Source organism: Pocillopora verrucosa, chromosome 1 (genome assembly GCF_036669915.1).
Source record: "Pocillopora verrucosa isolate sample1 chromosome 1, ASM3666991v2, whole genome shotgun sequence".
NCBI classification, from domain to species: Eukaryota; Metazoa; Cnidaria; class Anthozoa; order Scleractinia; family Pocilloporidae; genus Pocillopora; species Pocillopora verrucosa.
This window is the reverse complement of record NC_089312.1, coordinates 12,942,805-12,962,000: the sequence shown is the minus strand read 5'-3', so window position 1 is coordinate 12,962,000 and position 19,196 is coordinate 12,942,805. Positions and strand designations below refer to the sequence as shown.

At 39.5% G+C, this 19,196-nt stretch overlaps 2 protein-coding genes and 3 pseudogenes across 2 annotated transcripts; all 5 read right to left on the bottom strand.

The window, feature by feature from the left end:
- Positions 1-532: 532 nt before the first annotated feature.
- Positions 533-1,345, bottom strand: LOC131770319 (uncharacterized). Its single transcript, XM_059086032.1, has one exon. It carries the CDS (start codon positions 1,343-1,345, stop codon positions 533-535), a length of 813 nt encoding a protein of 270 aa, XP_058942015.1.
- A 209-nt stretch (positions 1,346-1,554) lies between these two features.
- Positions 1,555-3,991, bottom strand: LOC136282674 (uncharacterized; annotated as a pseudogene).
- A 3,530-nt stretch (positions 3,992-7,521) lies between these two features.
- On the bottom strand, positions 7,522-10,023 carry LOC131800279 (uncharacterized; annotated as a pseudogene).
- A 365-nt stretch (positions 10,024-10,388) lies between these two features.
- LOC136282604 (uncharacterized) lies at positions 10,389-12,592 on the bottom strand. The gene is made up of 2 exons (XM_066170303.1): positions 12,398-12,592; positions 10,389-11,567 (listed from the first exon to the last, which is right to left on the bottom strand). Exons 1-2 carry the CDS (start codon positions 12,590-12,592, stop codon positions 10,389-10,391), a joined length of 1,374 nt encoding a protein of 457 aa, XP_066026400.1.
- Positions 12,593-13,412: 820 nt separating this feature from the next.
- The window catches only part of LOC131770318 (uncharacterized), a 6,988-nt pseudogene continuing 1,204 nt past the window's right edge, over positions 13,413-19,196 (bottom strand).

Genomic DNA, 19,196 nt, shown 5'->3' with positions numbered 1-19,196 from the left:
GGCCTGCATGAGTTGTGAAGGTTGTGACTTCTCTTGAGATACCTTCTTTCAGTTGATGGAATCCCATGGTAAGATTAAGTTTAGTGAACACAGTGTTGCCACTGAGTTCGCTCAGCACATCATCGATTGTTGGTATAGGGTGTCTTGAATGCTCTATAGCTGTATTGGCCATTCTCATATCCACGCATTTTCTGATGTCTCCATTTTGTTTAGGAATGATGACAATCGGGCTGACACGGCGTTGGACCTTCCACTCTCTCAGTGATGTCCATATCCTCCAATTCTGTCAGCTTTTCCTCTACTTTGCTGTGAAGACTGTATGGAACATGTCTGCATGGTTGTGCTACAAACTTTGCATCAGGCTTGAGATGCAGTTCAACGGAATAATTTGTCAATTTTCCAACTTTATCACTGAACAGTTCCTGGAACTCACTCTCTACGAGATTTACTTTAGATTCAGGTACTTTGATTGCAAGTACTCCAAGCTGCATTGCTGTTTTTCTTCCTGGTATGGGTCTGCCTTTGTTTGAAATCACCAGAAATTCAACATCTGACAAATGTTTCTCTCCAAGCTCCACCTTTGACCAGAACTTTGCTTCGACCTGGACTTTGCTCGCTGTAGCATAAGACTGTATGGACCTGTTTTCCAACTGGCTTCTACATTTGATTCCATTCGATTGGAGTTGCTCCCATAGTGATGGTCGATTACATTGCAAGAAGCTCCAGAGTCTATAAACATGTCAACTTCTTGACCTCCAATGGTAAGCTTCACTTCCGGCTCGTCTTCAGGGGAGAGCTCAATTGCAGAGATTTCGTCATCCAGGCTTTCATTATACACCACACTGAAGACTTTTGTCTGGTACTTGTTCTTGCTCTTGCTCCTGCAAACTTTAGCAAAGTGTCGGATGTGACCACACTTCCTACACCTCTCTTTCTTTGCTGGGCAACATTCATCTTTAGATATGTGTCCCTCGTTTCTGCATTTCCAATATTTTCTGTCTTTTTCCGTTTTGGTGGGTTGCCTGTGGTGAGCAGTGTCACGTGATTGGCTGGCCATCTTTGAATTATGAGCAGATTTCACATTAATTTTGTTGACATTATCGGCTTGCATTTCACTTGCTTGTTGAATAACAGCTTCATTACACCTAGCCATTTGTAGAGCAACATCTAAAGACAACTCGTTACCTCTTTCCAAAAGCTTTAGTTGCAGTCTCAATGATAAACAAACTTCAATGAGTTGATCTCTCACTTGTATATTCCTTGTATCGCCTAAACCACAGAAATCAGCTTGTCTTCTCAATCGGGACATGAAATGGGTGGCCAATTCAGATGATTCTTGATGCATTGACCGAAATTTATGCCATTCAAAGGGCTGGTTTACGTTTCCTGCGAAGTAGCAATATCATAAACAGTTGGATCAACTGGTAATTTATTTTCTGGCGGTTTTGGGAGAGTTTCGTAGACCTTTTGAAGTTTCCTCCCATCTTCTTTTTGCTGTGGGTCTGTGATTCCTTTAGCCTTTATCATATAACTAGTGGACGATTTCCATTTGAGCTATCTTGCCACTAAACTTGACTTCTCAGCATCCATGTTGAAATGCTCAATTTTGCTGCCAAAATTCACAATTGTAGCCATAATTCCTTCCTGATTTGACAGAGTAAACGGTGGAGAATCCTTAATATCCTCGTCGTCAATGTAACATCTTCGAATCAAATTTAATCAGAAGAACTGTGTCGAGCACGTGGTACTACAAAAGCATGTGCTCCTATAAGGTCACGTGATATATAAAAATGATTATGTCATTACAGGAGGGGTTGGGGGATGTTGAAGTTTCGAGTTACATACATACATACCTACGTACCTACCTACCTACCTACCTACATACCTACCTACATACATACATACATAAGCTTTATTTATCCTCAGATTTCAGTGTAGCTTACAAACTAGTATCTCCGATCCTTATTACTAATTTTAAAAGTTACAGCAAGAACAAGGCTAAAAAGAGAAAAAAAATTCATAATATAATAGTATAATAATATAATAATCATTAATATAATAATATTAATGTAATATTAACAGAAACTGTGCACTAACAGTTTGCGCTTAAATTCACTATAATCTACAGTCTTTCTAAAGTGGTCAGGGAGGGAGTTCCAGTACTTAACAGATGAATAGCTAAAAGAATTTAGACCATATGTGGTTGTAAACGGCTTAGGAAGTCATAAAATATTGGTGCCCCTTAGGGAGTAAGCAGTAGATCTTAGCTTGATCAGTTGTTTCAAATAGCACGGATATTTACCAAGATGGAGACAGCTGGATATACAAATCATCATATTTTGTATCCTCCTGTTGGCTAAACCACACACACCTGCCTTGTCTAAAAGATCATCATAGTTCAAGTCCCAGTCCTTTAAAACAAATCTTAAAATACATCTATTTAAGGTGTCCAGTTTAACAGAGTCCTCTGAATTACAAAAGTGCCATATCATTGAACAGTAGTGAAAATGGGGTAACATAAACGTTTTATAAAGGCCAAGCATAATTTTGGTAGAAATAAGTTTGTCAAATCTTTTGAAGACACTGAACTGATTATTTATTTTTTTACATACAGAGGATATGTGTTCCTTGAAATTAAGTTCATTATCAAGAATTATTCCAAAAAGTTCCAGGCATCTTGTGGTTAAGAAGGAGAAAGGGTAATCGGTTTTGCCAAGAACCATCCCTTGGTGTTTGGTGGGGTTGGCTTTCATCCCATTGTCATGTGCTAAATCAATATATTTACCTACAAAAGGCAAAAATTCTTGCCTGCTTTTCTTTGAAGCAATAAAACTGGTCACTTTGAACGGAAATTCTTATCACTTAGATGTTTTGGCAAAGATTCTTTGAATTTTGCAACTGACTCTGCAATTTTCACCCTTTCATTATAGTCCCACACTTTCCATTTGCAATTACCAATAACAAATTGGCCCTCTAGGTCCCTGTAGTCGTCAGTGCTAACTGTTGCAAAAGAGGAAAAGTAACGAGCAGAATTAGGCAGCTCCCCTGCTAGGGTGGCTAGCATTTTCATGTCATTTGGCAGCTCTTGAAATTTGAATGTGACATGAAAACCATCAATAGCAAAAACCTTACCTTCAAGGTCTTTCATTTGCTTGCATGCATATTTGACATAATTTTGTACCACCCCACAGGACTCAGACTCACAATTTGCACCAAAAACTAAAAAGTTGTCAGAGCTGGATGCAACTTGCTTTCCAACATTAAGAAAACTGACAAGAAAGGAGCAAGCACTCTTGTTTTTTCCAAAGGGACACCCATCCCCACCAAACGCTACCAAAAATGTCCCTTCTGTCTCTGAAAACCACTTAAGGGCCTCATTTGATTTTTGTTTGGTCTGCAAATAAAACTTTGCAAGCCGAGGAAGATAATCCCTTAAATCCCTGAAACAGCCATGCACAACCTCATCAGCCTGAATATAATTAGAAAACTCTTCTTCGACTGAGTAAACCTTTCCAATATCTACTTGCTTGATATAACTCACCAACTTATCATATGGTAATAGTTTGGGAATTCGGCTTTTTTGCATAAAGCACAATGCTTCTCTACCCCCTTGCTTTTTTGTACTAGCCTTTGTTGCCAAAACAAGTCTAGCTGACTTATACTTTCTCTTTTCCATCACTCCCCCACTATAATATGCAGCAACACTTCGAAGAACATTTTCATCTGAAGTTTCAAATGATCTTATTTCACGAGAGCAATGGGCTGATGCTACCCTTGCCTGGAGCTTAGCATTGCTTGAAACAAGATTGGTCATGTCATCAAGCTTACTCCTTTTACACAAGGTATCAAACATGCCCTCAATGGCAGGACGTGGGTTTTCTTCTGTTCCTCCATGGATGACCATGGCAGCATTGAAAGTCTCTTGACGATGTTTAACCGCTTTCCTTTGAGCCTGGTTTGACTTCCCATTCTGAAGTATGGTTGGATTCATCTGCCTCCTCAGGGAATTATAATTTCTACTCTGAAATGGAATAAACTGTATCAATTTTTAAGAAATGGCAGGATCATTATGCCAGCATCATGATAATGCAAAAATTAAAGTTTAATAATAATAATAATAATGGTTTATTAAGGACATCCACTAGGTGGCTCTTTGCCTAATATAAACTACACTATATATTACTATTAAGACAAAGATACAATACCCACACACCTCACTGTTTTCTTTTCCAGGTGTATTCAGCCTTGCCAAAAATTCTTGACAATGCGCATCTGCAAGATCAGTCTGATGAGCAGGAAACACAAATATCTGAGCTTTGTAGTTATTTTCGCAGAAAAAGTTTACAGCAAATTTTCAATGGATGTCAGTAATAGTAAAATAAACCAACAAAAATAAATCAACAAATAAACAGATAAACAACAAGATACTCTTTGTACTCAGCCATTCTCTTGACAGGAAAAACTTCTTCAGAGCAATTTCTTCTCAATCTTTTGGCAACTCCAAAAGGAAAAGCCTTGAAAACATGCTGTGACAATAAAAGGTTTTTGCGCACTAAACTGGAATTTTCGGAAAACGTACAAACGGGGGGAATTAACTCGGTTGAGACCACTCGGCTTGCAAGAACAGAAACTTGTCACAATTTCCTGGCACACGGAGATCTACTTCGAGTGAGCTTGTACGCACATCAGGGAGGAGACAGCATTTTGGTTCCACAGTAGACTTTTATTTGTAGAGCACTCTAACACACAACATGCTAGAGTCAAAACTAAAACTGTAATCATCAAAACTGTACAAGGTACTTGCTTAAGAACTAACTGGTGTGAGGTGCTATTGTTACACAAGTCGCAATATTTGAATAGGGACACAAAGGAGCAGAAAAGGTCTCTGTGAAGTTAAATGAAAACAACTTAAATATTCCATCTGTTTCTACGACAGAAAGAATTTCAAAATTAAAAAGACGGATGCAATAAACTCGAGGCCATTAAAGTAGGAAACTTAGGTGCGAATTCACAGCTCTGGTATAAAAAATAATACCTATCTTGATTACAGCAGAGCAGCTTCGGAAATAAAAAAGGAAAAGCAAATAAAAGTTTCTGTTTATCTATGCAAGGTTGGTGTGGAAACTATCATATGAAAAGAAGTTAAAGTTACGAGTATAAATTCAGCTGCTAACTACCATGAAAACCAATTTTTCCAGAAAGACCATTAACACCTATATTTACCTAAAAAACCATGTTATAAATAACAAAAGTGCCGACAAGCAGGTGCATATGATGAAAGTGAGTAACAACAAAAATCTATTTAAAAGCTACTGGTTTTTTTACATTTTATTTAACTTACTAGAAGGAAAACCCGAAAAACCAATATTTCAAATGCGAAAGTACGCGAATACATATGGAAGATATTTGCCCAAAAAACCATGAAAACCCTTAATATAATATTTTATGATATACATTATCAATTCAATTGCTCTGGTTATAATTTTACAATGATAGCAACAATTTGAATAGAACAACCTGTTCATCATCCTTTCCTGTTTAACCGGTCGAGTGAAGAAACAAACAGAACACAAGAACTAGGTTGAAACCTGGGAAAATAAACTTGAAATGCGTGGCCATAAAATACTGAAAATTTGTCAGAACTAAACACATAATTTTTCCCTAATAATACTTAGGATGGTAGCTAGAAGGTGGAGGATGTAAGTGACTATCTGTAGGTTTGGAATAGACGTCTGTCCTAATAAATCCATTGTTAAGATGTAAAGTAAGATCAAGTATGTTAAGCTCATGCTCAGAAAAAACTAACTCAAATTTAATAGTAGGGTACAGAGAATTAATGTAATCAGTAAATTGATGTAGGGCAGGAAGGCCTTGCTGCCAAAGATCAAATTCATGGTCTCTATATCGCCACCATAAAGATGGCTTTATCGGACCAGAAAACTTAGCTAAAAACTAAGCATTTTTGGGACCCATAACTGTGCCATGGATTTGAAGAAAGAAATTCTCTTTAAAAACAGAATGGTTGCTTTTCAAACAAATTATAGCTTCTAAAATACGAGTTGTGGATGGAAATATGTTTTCTCTAGCATTCAAAGCCTTCCTGAATGCAAAGAGGCCGAGTTTGTTATCAATGTTAGGAAACATTGAAACCATGTCCCACGAGACCAGTAAGGTGCTAGTTGGAAAGGGAACGCTTGTGTTGAGATGTTCTATTTTGTTAAGAAGATCAGTGGTGTCCTTAATAAACGATGGTAATTTTTGAGCAAGTGGTTGTAAATAAAATTCAGTAAAGGCTGATAAGTTTTCCATTTGCCATGCCACAACAAGATGTAATAAGTCTGAGCGGGTTGCCCGTTTTGTGTGTTTTGATGTTTCCAAACGCAACTCCTGGTCTCACTTCTTTATTTAAGGCTACGTTCATACAGTGCTAGACGAATTTTCGATCGGCCGAAAATTTGTGCGTTCAGGCAATTCGTTCACAAGGAAGCATGCCAAACGTATGAAAATTTGGACGCTCAAGCATTCAAAAATTTGAACACCAAAATCAAGGACGAATTTTTAGCCGGTGCAGTCAACTATTTGACCGCCATGGTGTGAGCACCTTTCACGTCCGAGTGGCTGCATGGATGTGTGGTAACTAAGTTAAATAACAATAAAGGGGTAAGTTTCTAAAGAAACTGTGGTGCTGCGTCGGTGGGAGAGTATAGCAGGTAATTTAGTGTTAACAACTGGGTTGAAAACGTAACTTAGCCACCGTAAAGGGTAAAAAAGCTGACGTTTCGAGCATTAGCCCTTCGTCTATTGCTGACGAAGGGCTAACGCTCGAAACGTCAGCTTTTTTACCCTTTACGGTGGCTAATTTACATTTTCAACCCAGTTGTTAACACTAAATTACCTGCTAAGTTAAATAACATGTTAACAATTTTATACAAAGGTGGAACGTGTTGGTTTATTGATTGCGGTGCTGGTAATATTACAGCTTTGGTACATAATATCATCTTACAAATGTGTAGGACATGCCAAGCTTACCACGCATGTAGGTGACGTTGTGTTGGTATCTTGTTAATGTCAGAAAATTGAATAATTAAACGAGACTTACCTGTAAGTTGAAGTTTGATTGAGATTCTACCGTAGCATTTGCAGAAATGAAGAGATGACATGAGATAGCAAGTCACGTGACTTCGAGCTCAGTCTTGAAAGCGTTTTTTTTTTTTTTTTGAGGAGTCCTGAAGACCACCCCATAGATGAATAGTAAATATATGGTGTATGCAACACCATAGGATGATATGAACAGGGGGAGGGGAAGGGAGGGATGTGATCTCTTCATTTCTGCAAATGCTATGGTAGAATCTCAATCAAACTTCAACTTACAGGTAAGTCTCGTTTAATTATTCAATTCTACCTCGCATTTGCATACATTCTGAGATCACATGAGATTTTAGAGCTCTATAGGGCTCTCAAAAAATAAAGAATACACATTCCAGATAAGGAAATGTAAGCATGGCATTTATTACCAAGGCACTAATTCTTTCCCAGTACACTGTTGGCAAAGGAACTATCATTTAACAGTGGTTTGTTATAATAAACAGCAAACACAGAGCTTGAACGCCAGCCAGCTGTGGTCATAATTTCATCTAGAGGAATATCAGCTGACTTTGCAGCAAAAGTGGCTGCACTTCTGGTGGAGTGAGGCTTAAAAACAGAAGTATTAATTCCAGCGTCAAGCATAACTTGTTTGAGCCACCTAGAAATAGTGTCTTTAGAAGCAGGCCCATGAGGCTTGCAGTGGCAAATCAGGAGTTGAAAACATGAACCCCTTAAGTTAGAAGTTCTAATAAGATACTCTTGTAACAATGTAAAAACGCAAAGTTTTATCATGGTCATATTTCTTCAACACAATAGGTGGCGGGTGTCTTTGCCGGCCACCATGAGCACTTGTTTGCTTTAGAATGGAAGTAATTTGAAAAACATTTTCTCCATCTTTAGATTGCATGTCATTGATTGACAGCAACTTAAGAGTCTCTGTTCGTTGTGCAGTAACTAAGGCCAAAATCATAGTCAGTTTCAAAGTCAATTGCTTCAGAGACATTTCCTTGGTGTCAGGATAGCCCTTGAGGTGGTTGAGAACAATTTGGGGGTTCCATGTTTCCACATATCTGGGGAAAGTTGGTTTCCTGTTGAAAGCACCCAACATAAAACGTGAAATAATAGGGTGTTCTCCTACTTTGAAGCCATCAATATTGATGAAGGAGGAAAGAGCACTTCTAGTGGTCCCTAGAGCACTGTAGCTAAGCTTTTTGGACTGAAGAGTTAGAAAGTTCAACAGTTGTGGTAATGAAGGTGTTGTAATGCTGATCTTCTGTTCTTTACAGTAATTTATCCAAGCTGATATGCTGGATCTGTATTGCTTCTGGGTACTTTCTCTCCAAGAATCAATAATAATGTTCAAAGTTTCACCCGTTATTCCTTGCAGCTGGAGGGATTTCCTGACACAAGACAGCCAATCAGTCGGAGCTTGGGGTAGAGGGGATGGACGTTCTTGACATCGTGGGGAAGGGTCAGGGTTGACTTCTGCAGCTTTATTCGGTGTAGAGGCGCCACTAGCATTGACATTACTCGTGGGTACCAAAACTGTGTTGGCCAGTCGGGGAGAACTAGGATTGCTGTTGTCTCGGAGAATATTATCTTCTGAAGTACTTTCCCAATAACACTGAAAGGTGGGAAGCAGTAAACAAGTTTAAACACAGACCAGTCAAGTGTAAAGGCATCAATAAAATGAGCACATGGGTCAGGTTTCCATGCTGCGTAGCAGGGCAGTTTTGCATTCAACCGTGATGCAAAAAGATCAATCTCAGGATTACCCCATTTAGTAATTAAGCTGTTATAAACATGAGTGTCTAATGACCATTCCGTGTCATCACGAAAATGTCTACTTGCTAGGTCAGCTTCAACATTAAGTTTTCCAGGTAAATGGGTGACAGCTAAGGATATGCCCCTGTCTTTGCACCACATAAGAGTTTCTCTTGCAATCTCATTACAGTCCCGAGAGTGAGTGCCACCCATATTTCTCAAGTAGGAAACCGCAGTTTGGTTATCAGACAATACTTTGATGTTACAGTTTGTTAAGTCTGAGCACAAGGACTGAAGGCCAAACAGGACTGCTTTTATCTCCAAATAGTTTATGTGGCACATACTCTCACTGTGGGACCATCGCCCATTTGCGGCAAGGGAAGAATTTTCAATAACACTTCCCCATCCTTCTAGAGAGCTATCACATTTAAGGGTTAATTTGTATTTCATAGGCCGGACAGGGCATGGATCATTGTCAATATTTGAAAGCCACCAAGACATGTCTTTCTTAGCTATATCAGAGATGAGCATTCTGTCATCTAAGTTCCACCCATTCGTCTTTAAAGCATCAGTTTTGTCATTTTCAAGAGCACGGTAATACAGTGGGCCATATTTGACTCCAGGAAAACATGACACCATTTGCCCAACTACAAATGCAACCTCTCTAATAAGAGGCTGCTCCGTTCTGAGGAGCTGTAAAATGGCTGATTTTGCTTTATCAGCCTTGTCCGATTTCATAGAGACTGTCATCACAACCGAGTCTAAAATGAAACCCAGGAAATTGACTCTCTGGGATGGGACAAGTTGGGATTTATCAGAATGGATAGTGAATCCCAGAGACTGCAACAATGTAATAGCCCTTTGTATAAATATGACCAATGTCTGAGGGTCATCGGCAAAAAGTATAATGTCATCAATGTAAATTACTAGAAGCACCCCATCCTCCCTTAATTTGGCAAGGGCAGGTTTTAACAATTTGGTAAAAATTCTGGGTGCACTAGAGAGGCCATTAGGAAGGCAAACAAATTCATAAAGTTGGCCTTCGTGCTTGAAACGAAGGTATTTTCTGTCCTCAGTCCTAATAGGAACAGAGTAGTATGCGTCTTTTAGGTCTAAGACAGCCATCCAACAATTAGGCTTCATAAGTTGAAGTGCGTTAGGCAGTGAATCCATCTTGAAGTGATGGTACTCAATATGCTCATTTAGCTTTTTCAAGTTCAAAATTGTGAAAATTGTTGAGATAAATTCACCAGGAACATGAGTAGCTTTCCTAATGACCCCTTTAGTTAAAAGCTTGTTAATTTCAGTAGTAGCAATATCTGTCTCTTTACAAGAAAGTTTGACAGCTCTAGGGGTGAGCGCCTGGCAAGGAGGGTTGCAAAACTCTAGTTGGTAACCCTTAACGATGCGTAAAATGTAGGGGTCAGACGTGAGCGTCTGCCAAGCACTGAAATGCTTGGCTATGTTTCCAGCAATATATACATTGGTACAAAGAGGCGAACATATACTTACTGTGCTAGTAGCTGCCAGCAAGTGTTCTATTGGCTTGTCCAGGTTGTCTTGTCCCGGTTGGCATTGTTCTTGGATTTCCAAGGTTTGAAGTTGTTGTCTCTCCAGTTTTTTGACTGCTTATAGCCATTATAGCTGTTATTGCCAGGTCTTCCTGGAGAAGGACGATGCCCTTTATAATTAGGGGTGATCTTGGCCCCGATTTTGTTTTGATCGCCAATATCTTTCAAATGCTTTTGTAGATCATCTCCAAAGAGAAAATCTGTAAATGGCAATTGGGAGGAGCAGAGAGCTGAGTATTCCCTCCCAATATCTGGTCTCAGTAGAAGACGGCGCTGCATGTTTATTTCATAAGAGGCATGAGTGAGGAGGGACATGGCCTCCAGCCCCTGTTTCTTTAGGTCATGGCATTCATCAGCATTAAGCGATTTTGTCTGCATAAGCTTGTCCGTGATTCGGACAACTGGCAGGATGCCTTTTGTGAGGGCTTGTTGTATTTTGAAAAATTGTAAATCCCTCTTCTTAGTTGGCTCTCTCAGTCGACGCCAAATGCCCGGGTTTACCTTGGGAGGCTTGGCTGTAGTACAATTAGCCGGTCTCTCCTGCCTCTCAAGCCGGTCTTTGAGATTTTTCTCGCTTAGTTTGCAGCGGAACATTTTGTCAACTAGCTTGGCTAGTTTCTCATTTTCGAGGCTTTCGCCCACGATATCGTCAGACTCGTATTCTTTTACAAGTTCCGAGAGGAAATCATCCTCATCACCACTACGAGTGGTGTTTGGCTCTGACTCATCACTGTTGTTGTTTAACACAGAGTCATAGAGTTTCTCGCAGTCAGTTGACTGGTCGGAGGCGCTCGTGGAGCTTCTCGCCTCGCCATCTTTGTTTTTTGCTTTTTTGGCGGGAACAGTGTTTGGAGATTTGCTCACAGGCCGTTTTCCTTTGTCTTTTGTTTCTCCCCGCGGCGAATTGATGAGTTCTGGCAGGCTTTTCATCAGGCCTAGAATTGCGTGGGTGAGTTGGCTAATTTCTTCCGAGGAAGCGGCTGTTTTGTCCTTGAGTTGTCGTGAAGCGTGTGCAGGCACCGCGTTGCGTTCGTCGGGTAGCGAATCCTTGTTTATCTGGTCTTCTTCGCCCTCGTCCTCAATTTCGTCGGCGAGGAGATCGTCCTCAGATTGTTTTGACATCGCTAATATCTTCGGCTTGAGGCTCTGAACGAGAAATGGATGAAATTTCTGAAAATTTTGTGGGAGCGACTAGTGCTCCAAGCGACCTTGCCCGAAATCAAACTCGCACTGAGCTTGAAGTCACATGAGATCTCAGAATGTATGCAAATGCGAGGTAGAATCAAGTTAATCATAGCTCATCTATCTGTAAATTGAAGACGTCGAAGCAGGGAAAACACTGGATTAGATCTGGGAGGACATCACTTTGGAGGGACAATTTTGTCAACAATACTGTCGTGTTGGATGAGTGGCGTGAAAACTTTCGAATGTCCAAGGAGAGTTTCATGAAACTGTGTGACAAGGTCAAACCTTTTCTGCAGAAACAATCTCCAAACATGAGATCTGCAATTGATGTTGAGAAGCAGTTAGCTGTAACTTTGTACTATTTATCAGACGAGGGGAGATACCACAAGGTTGCTAATGCATTTGGCATCAGAAAATCAACTGTGTCTGAAACTGTTTGAAGAGTTTGCAGATGCATTTCAATTATCCCTGGGCCTGATTACATTAGATTACCAAAATCAGAAGAAGAAGTGTATGACGCAGTAGCCAATTTTTATGATGCTCATGGCTTTCCACAATGCGTAGGAGCTGTCGATGGAACACGTGCATTTATTAAACAACCCTTAGAAAATGCAACTGCTTACATTAACTGGAAAAACAGATACTCATTAAACGTGCAAGCCAGCTGTGATTACAGATACTGTTTCACTGACGTCATGATAAAATGGCCGGGGAGTGACTCCACGACTCCAGAATTTTCTGTAATTCTAAAATCAATGAAATGTTAAGAAATGGCTCTATACCATCTTTACCAAGGGTTCTAGTGCCTGACACTGATCCTGTTCCGATTTGTGTGCTTGGGGATCCAGCATACCCACTATTGCCTTATTTAATGAAAGCGTTCCCAAAGGGGGTAATTGTTCTGCACGCATGGTCATCAAATGTGCCTTTGGCAGACTTAAGGGAAGATTTGGAGCGCTGAGATTTACCTCATGTAATACATTCATGCTTTATTCTACACAACTACTGTGAGGTGAATGGTGATCATATATCCAATGAGGCTATTGACAAAGCAATTAAGTATGACGGGAGTTTCAACCTGGCACTACAGCTGCTAGGAATCAAGGTACAATGGCTACTAGGAGTAAACAGATTCGTAAAGTTTTTGTGGAATATTTCAACTAACAATGCTGCCAATCCAAATTGGCCAATTGCAAAGAATTTTCAAACAGGAAGTAAATGACTTTGCTTGGTGACTCCTTCTCAGAAGTTTGGTATTTCAGAGATCACACCTAATCGGCACCATTTGACACTCTGTTGTGGTTTTAAATGTTCAAAATTACTTCTACCCTTGCCTTTGATATTTTCAGATAGTTTCCTGTTCATACCAGTACAGCAAGATATCAGTTCTGTCCACCTTGGGCATGTTTTTATTCCAAGATACTTGTGTTGATCTTGCTAGGTAATAAAATAAAGATGAAAACATTCTTGTGATTGAATGTTATTCAACAAGCATGAACCTTATGAAGTTAGAAAGTTAGTACTTACAAACATGACACTCAACGACTATTAATGGCAACAAGTAACATAGAAGAAATTTAACTAATTATATTGATGAAATTGTTACTGGTACAGTGTAATGCACACAAAAACTGAAAATCTCTGAGGTAAATAGTGCAATAACAAGGTAAGCCTACCCATGTCTTTCTGCCTAGTGAGCAGGCAAACTGGCAGTGCATATAATAAACACAACTCAACTTTGTTAACAGAGTGCTAAAACAGTGCACAATCCAACAGTTAAGAGTAGACACAATGTGATGTTAATGTTCAACACTTATTAAAATGAGAAGGATCCTGTAAATGCCAAACACCTGACATGTTGCTTTGCTGTTGCTGATATTGGGGATGGTTGTACTAACCCTAAGATGCTGGTTCTGCTGATGATTCTGCTGCATCATCATCCCCAGCATGTTGAATCCATTCTGCAATGTGGAGCTAAAAGAATGTAAACTAGCGGTAAAACTTTGCATACTTTCCATGTATTTTTCTTCTGACTTTTCAAGCTGATCGATCATTCTCTTTTTCAACTGGAGTTCTTCATGTCCAAGGGCTAACATTCTGTTTTCTGTTGTGGTTTTCGTCGTAAGCTTGGAATTTTTTTCCTTTTTTAGCTTAGAAATCAAGTTTCTTCTTGCATCAACAGTTTTTTCAACTGCATCCTTGGCACTTTCATCTCAGGTTGTCACACCAGTGCTATCCTCCCTTGCAGGGTCATTTGCTGCGAAAGGTAGTAGCCCCAATTCACTTTCGTCAGGATTACCATCACCGGGTATCTCTTCCGCTGTCTCAATACCATTATCCATAGCTTCGACAGCCGGACATCCATTCCATAGTTCAGCGCATTTGTCAAATAGTATTGTTACCACTCTTCCACCTCCGCTTCATCTTCCACCTCCGCTTCATCTTCCACCTCCGCTTCATCTTCCACCTCCGCTTCATCTTCCAGAATCTACAACTTTCTGATAACCGAACTTTATCCTCTTCAACTTCGCATTTATCTTTTCTTTGGAGAATATGCCAGTATCCTTACAGTTTGGAAACTGTGCTGGGTCTACTTCGAATTCATCGTTGTTTGAATATCTTTCAATGGAAAGTTCTTGTAATTCCTCATACCTTGTTCATATCGATTCCCATTCTTGATGTTTTCTCATTTTTATATGATAAAGCAACATTAAGCAGTAGTGCTGTCTCCTTATCCATCCAAGTGAAATACTCGTTATCCATGCTACCATCCAAATTGGCTTTTCTCTTTCTGGAAGCCATTTTGCATTTGGTTTAAGAAATGTTGTGCGCATGAGGAGATGGTAAAACCACCGACAAGTGTCACAAACTTCATCCGGTTATCAGTTCCATCTGAACTGAAGGAAACTTTCGCACAGTTCCGTGTGAACAGAATGTCCGGTTGAAATTTTCGGCCGGTCAGAAATTCGTTTGGCACTGTGTGGATGTAGCCTAAAACCCGCTTAGCTACTTTGGGAGAAATCTCACCCTTTCCATGCCATTTGGAACACCAACTCTCCACTAATGCCAAATGTTTAGAGGTTGGATCCGATTGCAAAGATTTATAATGTAACTGGTTGTTGAGCTGACCAAACATTTTTTCCCCGTACTCCTTTTCATCAATTTACACAAATCAGGGGCCTTTGTCCTATATACGAATCACTACAATATAATTTTTAAGTTCTTTAAGCACAGCCTGTTCTTTTTTAGAAAGGTTATCACTAACTTGCCTGATGTTTTCATGATTAATAAGATCATGTTATCCATTAGCTAAAAGTAATTCAAGTTCAGGGTACCTTGACATTAGAGGTTTTCATTTACAAACCTTTGGAACCCAAGGTAGGTGGCTAGGAACTGCCAAGTTGTCATCGGGATAGTTGTCAACGAAGAAAGCTGCTGTTCGTAGTCAAGTTTCAAATACTTCCAAGTCATCATATATGCTCTGCCAATTGATGTCCTTAGGCATTGGGCAAAACAATGATCCTTTCCTCAGCAATTTGACCTGATCTGCATCCATGGACATGCTCGAAAGGTTAACAGGGTCCAACTGGTGTAGCTGATCCAAATTGACGGTGTTGGGCAATCTGCGTTTTTGGTGGAAATGCTGACGTTTCCTTAAGAGCCTGCTCCACCTATTGTAGCATCGACTGCTTCTGGTTGTGGGTGGATTATCTGTCACAGTGGCATTGGGTAAATTCAATCCAGGATCGAGAGGAATAGTCTTAAGCCACTAGCGTTTTTCCCTTCCTTTCAGGGTGTGGAGTAGAGTGGCGTTTTCACTCTTAACCCGTTCCCGTCTAAGGGTGACAGTGTGTAATACTACCCCATCTGCCCAAGGCAAGGGAACCAAAATCAACACAAAGTAACACTATAAATTTTAATCAATATATCAGAAACTACTCATTTATTCAAGAAACAATACAAAGAAACTTTGTTCCTAAGATAATAAACTTTCCAGTGCTGCCAAAAATATTTTCTTTTATGCATGCATTCAGCAAATATTAAGAGCTCAAATTGAGTGAATAGAAATCTCAACCATCCATGTTGCTCATGAACTCATCCATGTCTCACAGAAAATTGTTACATTTAAGGACAAACTACGTCTAACTAATCTATTAAATGGAGAAAATAGGTGATAGAGAATTATTAGTGCTATCTTGGACTGACTCGGTGGTCAATTCTTCAAAAATTCGTCACAAAAAAATCATCACAAAAAATCAATTTTTACAAGCTCAAGTTTTTTAATTTCGTGCCAATGTTCAAGCGAGATTGTCCACGGTATGGTTCTTAAAACAGTCTAAACAAATGCGTTTGCGCAAAGTTCACACGCCGATCGGCACCACATTTCCTTGTTTCGCTTTAAACAGCGCTTACAGTGACCTTTAGAGAACTTGATGGGCCAATGCCCTCCTTCTAGGTGCCCAGAACTTGCAGACAATCGCTGTGCCAAAAAATTTCCAATAAGTAACTTCACAACATCTAAACGAAAGGCCAGTTGGGTTCTTGATCAGTGATGCGGGGACAGTTTCTCCAAAATATAAGCATTTACAATGGCAACATCAACAAAGAACCACGTGAGACAACGCCACCACTTTTTCGATTTTCTTCCAGCCATGTAGTAGCCCCATGTCTGATCGTTCAAGTCTACACTGCCCATGTTGTTGTTGTATGTCTTCATGACAGTGTCATTCCCCACGGGATCGGACGGAAAGCTCAAAAAATATATTGGCTTCTTATCTTTCCATACAGTAACAGTAATGTTCTCTTTACAAAGAAACAACGACTCTCCTTGACAAAGTCGCTTGACTCTTTGAGTCGAAGGGACAATTGCACAGGGGATACCTTGTCGATTTCCACGGACATAAATTTGATCTCGAAGCAAATCTTCCGCAAGAGCAAGAGAATTGAAAAAATTATCAACAAAAACATGGTGATTTTTGCCTACCAAGGATCGAGTAAGATTGTGGACATGGCATGCATTGTTTAAGGGAAAGTCTTCCTTTGAAAGGAATCATTGCCTTATTGATCGAAATATTTTTCGACAGCCCGTACTCGCTTTTAATAGCCTCTACAACAGAATCGAGAAGAGGTTGCACTTTGAACAATTTGTTGTGGTTTGCGTGCCCACGTGGCAATTCTCTTCTCTTATTGTTTAGATGAAGATATTGTGATATTTTGGCAAATTGGTTCCTTGGAAAAATCTTTTGCACTTCTGGGACTCCGAGAAGCTGATTTTTGGACCAGTATAAGTGGACTTCAGGCAATTGTTTAATCCCAAACAGGATATTTAATGCAAAGAATGCCTTCACTTTTTCGGTATCAATTTCACACCAAGCAAGGTCTGGTTTTGTTACCATAGCTTGCCGCACATAACAATTCGTTTCCTCTGCAATTCTGTCAAAATTGCTGTCCTTAAACATTAGATTAAAAAATTTTATGGTCAAATAACCTTAAACGTCCCTGACCAGGCTGGTATTTGCGACGAACGGATTAACAACAACTGGACCAGGATCCTCGTTCCACTCTTGTTCATCTTCTTTGCCACTTTCCTGATCGCTAAGATTGAGATCTGGCAAATCCTCCGGGTCAACTGACGAAACAGAAATGTCAGATTCTGACTTGAGATTATTTCTTTCAAACTCCGGTTCAATAGTGAAGCCAATGAACTCTTCTTCCTCGCTATCTGAATTGAAAAGTGCTGCCATTTTAAAACTTCACAAACAAATTTCAACTCGCAATTTCTCAATAAATTCATATGAACACCACACCACACGTGTGCCGTATGGCACGGTCGGATGGGAAAGGGTTCCATTCCATAGAAAAAGAGCTGAGTCTATGCTTAGTCTCGCAAATAGCTGTTCCCTGTGAAGTCTGAGCTCCTGTAGAAGAAGGTTAACTTTCTGTTGGGAAACTTGCAGTACCGCATTGCAAATGTCCTTTAATGTGTGTTGAAGAAAGTTTTTGCTTGTGTTGTGCTCGTCTTCACTGCTACGTACTCATGCTAATACTTGTGCTGTAGACACCCCTATTACCGTTTTGCTTATGCTTGCACTTATGTCTTAGTGAAAAATGGCTTTAACGCCCACAGGTTCATTCCAAATCTAGACGTTTTCTGTTGGTCGAAGAAAATAAGAGGGAAAGTTGATCGTAGTAATTTGATCAGAACAAACAATTTATAATCACAGTATTGAGTCAAATAACTCTGCATTAGGGGAATGAGGACGGTGACGCTTTTTTTTTCGTAAGGGGTCAAGGTGAATCTAAGCCAAAGAGAAGTCGCCAAGCAAAAGATTTAAGTGAGCAGTCAGTTTTGCTTGCACTTAAGATATACACACAACGTGAAATAAAAATTCTAAGTGCTATTTTACAGAGTAGCTTTAAAGGTTTTAAATTCTCCGAGCATATCCAAACATAACAACAGGCAAAGACCAAACCACAACACTGCGAACTCTGTGTCCTATATGCTATGATATGGGTGCTTGCGAGTGTGTACTAAATTGAGGGTAGTTCATTGATTCGCCTGCTTAAAAAAACAGTCAAAAGTTCAACAAGCCCTTGATTCTGTTTGAAAATAAGCGCTGTTACAGCTGCGTTTCAACTACAGTAAAGGTTTCTGTATCCACTGTTGTCCATTTTAAACAGTGACGCTTAAACGAGTGAATACTTCTATATCGAGCGCTTTTTAACTAAGATCGATGAACGATTTTCTGTCTTAGAACTCAAGAGTGGGCGTCAGTGAACTCTTTCTCTAAATGATTAAGTTGATGAAAAATCAACTAACGCTTGAAGCATGGATCATCAGCTCAGTGATCAGTACAAAAAAATACTACAGCAACAAAAAATAAGAACAATAACAATACTTTTATTGAGAAGCTCTCGTCATATAGACAATCATATTAACTTAAACTGATCAAGTACCTCTTTCATGGATGTGAAAATAAGAACTAAGATACTATCTGAATCTCATTAAACCCTTTCCACCATACATTAATTCAACGATTAAACCATCCAATGATTAACGTCAATCAAATTAAAACTGCCAATAGAAAATCCATCTACTTCTGTTTATCAATTATACAGTCCTTAGTGCTCCTTAAGGTGATCATGATTCCTCAGAAATAAAAGATCCCGAAAGATGTTTTTAAAACGCAGTAAAAAGGATAGGTCGCAATTCTCTCAAAAAGAGATACGATGAACCAAACTCGCCTGCGTCATTCCCTCGGTTCGAGTTACCATTTTCAACTACCTCGACTGAAAACGTACGTTCCAGGAGTTGTTGTCTCGAAGTCATAATTTCCATCCTCGAGTGAAGGTTCTGTGCACGCTTTTAGCTTTATCCTTTTTTTTCCTTCTGAAGAATTATTTGTTTATATTCTTCAACCTAAAGATAATCATTTTGTGCAGTTAACCTAGCAATGAAAAATATAGGTCACCATGCTCTTTTAAGAGAGAACGAGCATTTAGGTGCACGCGCTCTTTTGCGCACGCGAACCTAACACTCGAACTGAACGCTATAATTGAAGTATACTTTATATTATATTAACTTATCAA

What these genes read in the sequence shown, in the direction of transcription:
- LOC131770319 (XM_059086032.1), bottom strand. Translation starts at nt 1,345, where the DNA reads ATGCATCAAGAATCATCTGAATTGGCCACCCATTTCATGTCCCGATTG.
- LOC136282604 (XM_066170303.1), bottom strand. Translation starts at nt 12,592, where the DNA reads ATGAATGTATTACATGAGGTAAATCTCAGCGCTCCAAATCTTCCCTTA. An exon ending in GTCAGGCACTAGAACCCTTG is followed by an intron (nt 11,568 to 12,397) that starts GTAAAGATGGTA and finishes TTTCTCGTTCAG; the next exon opens with AGCCTCAAGCCGAAGATATT.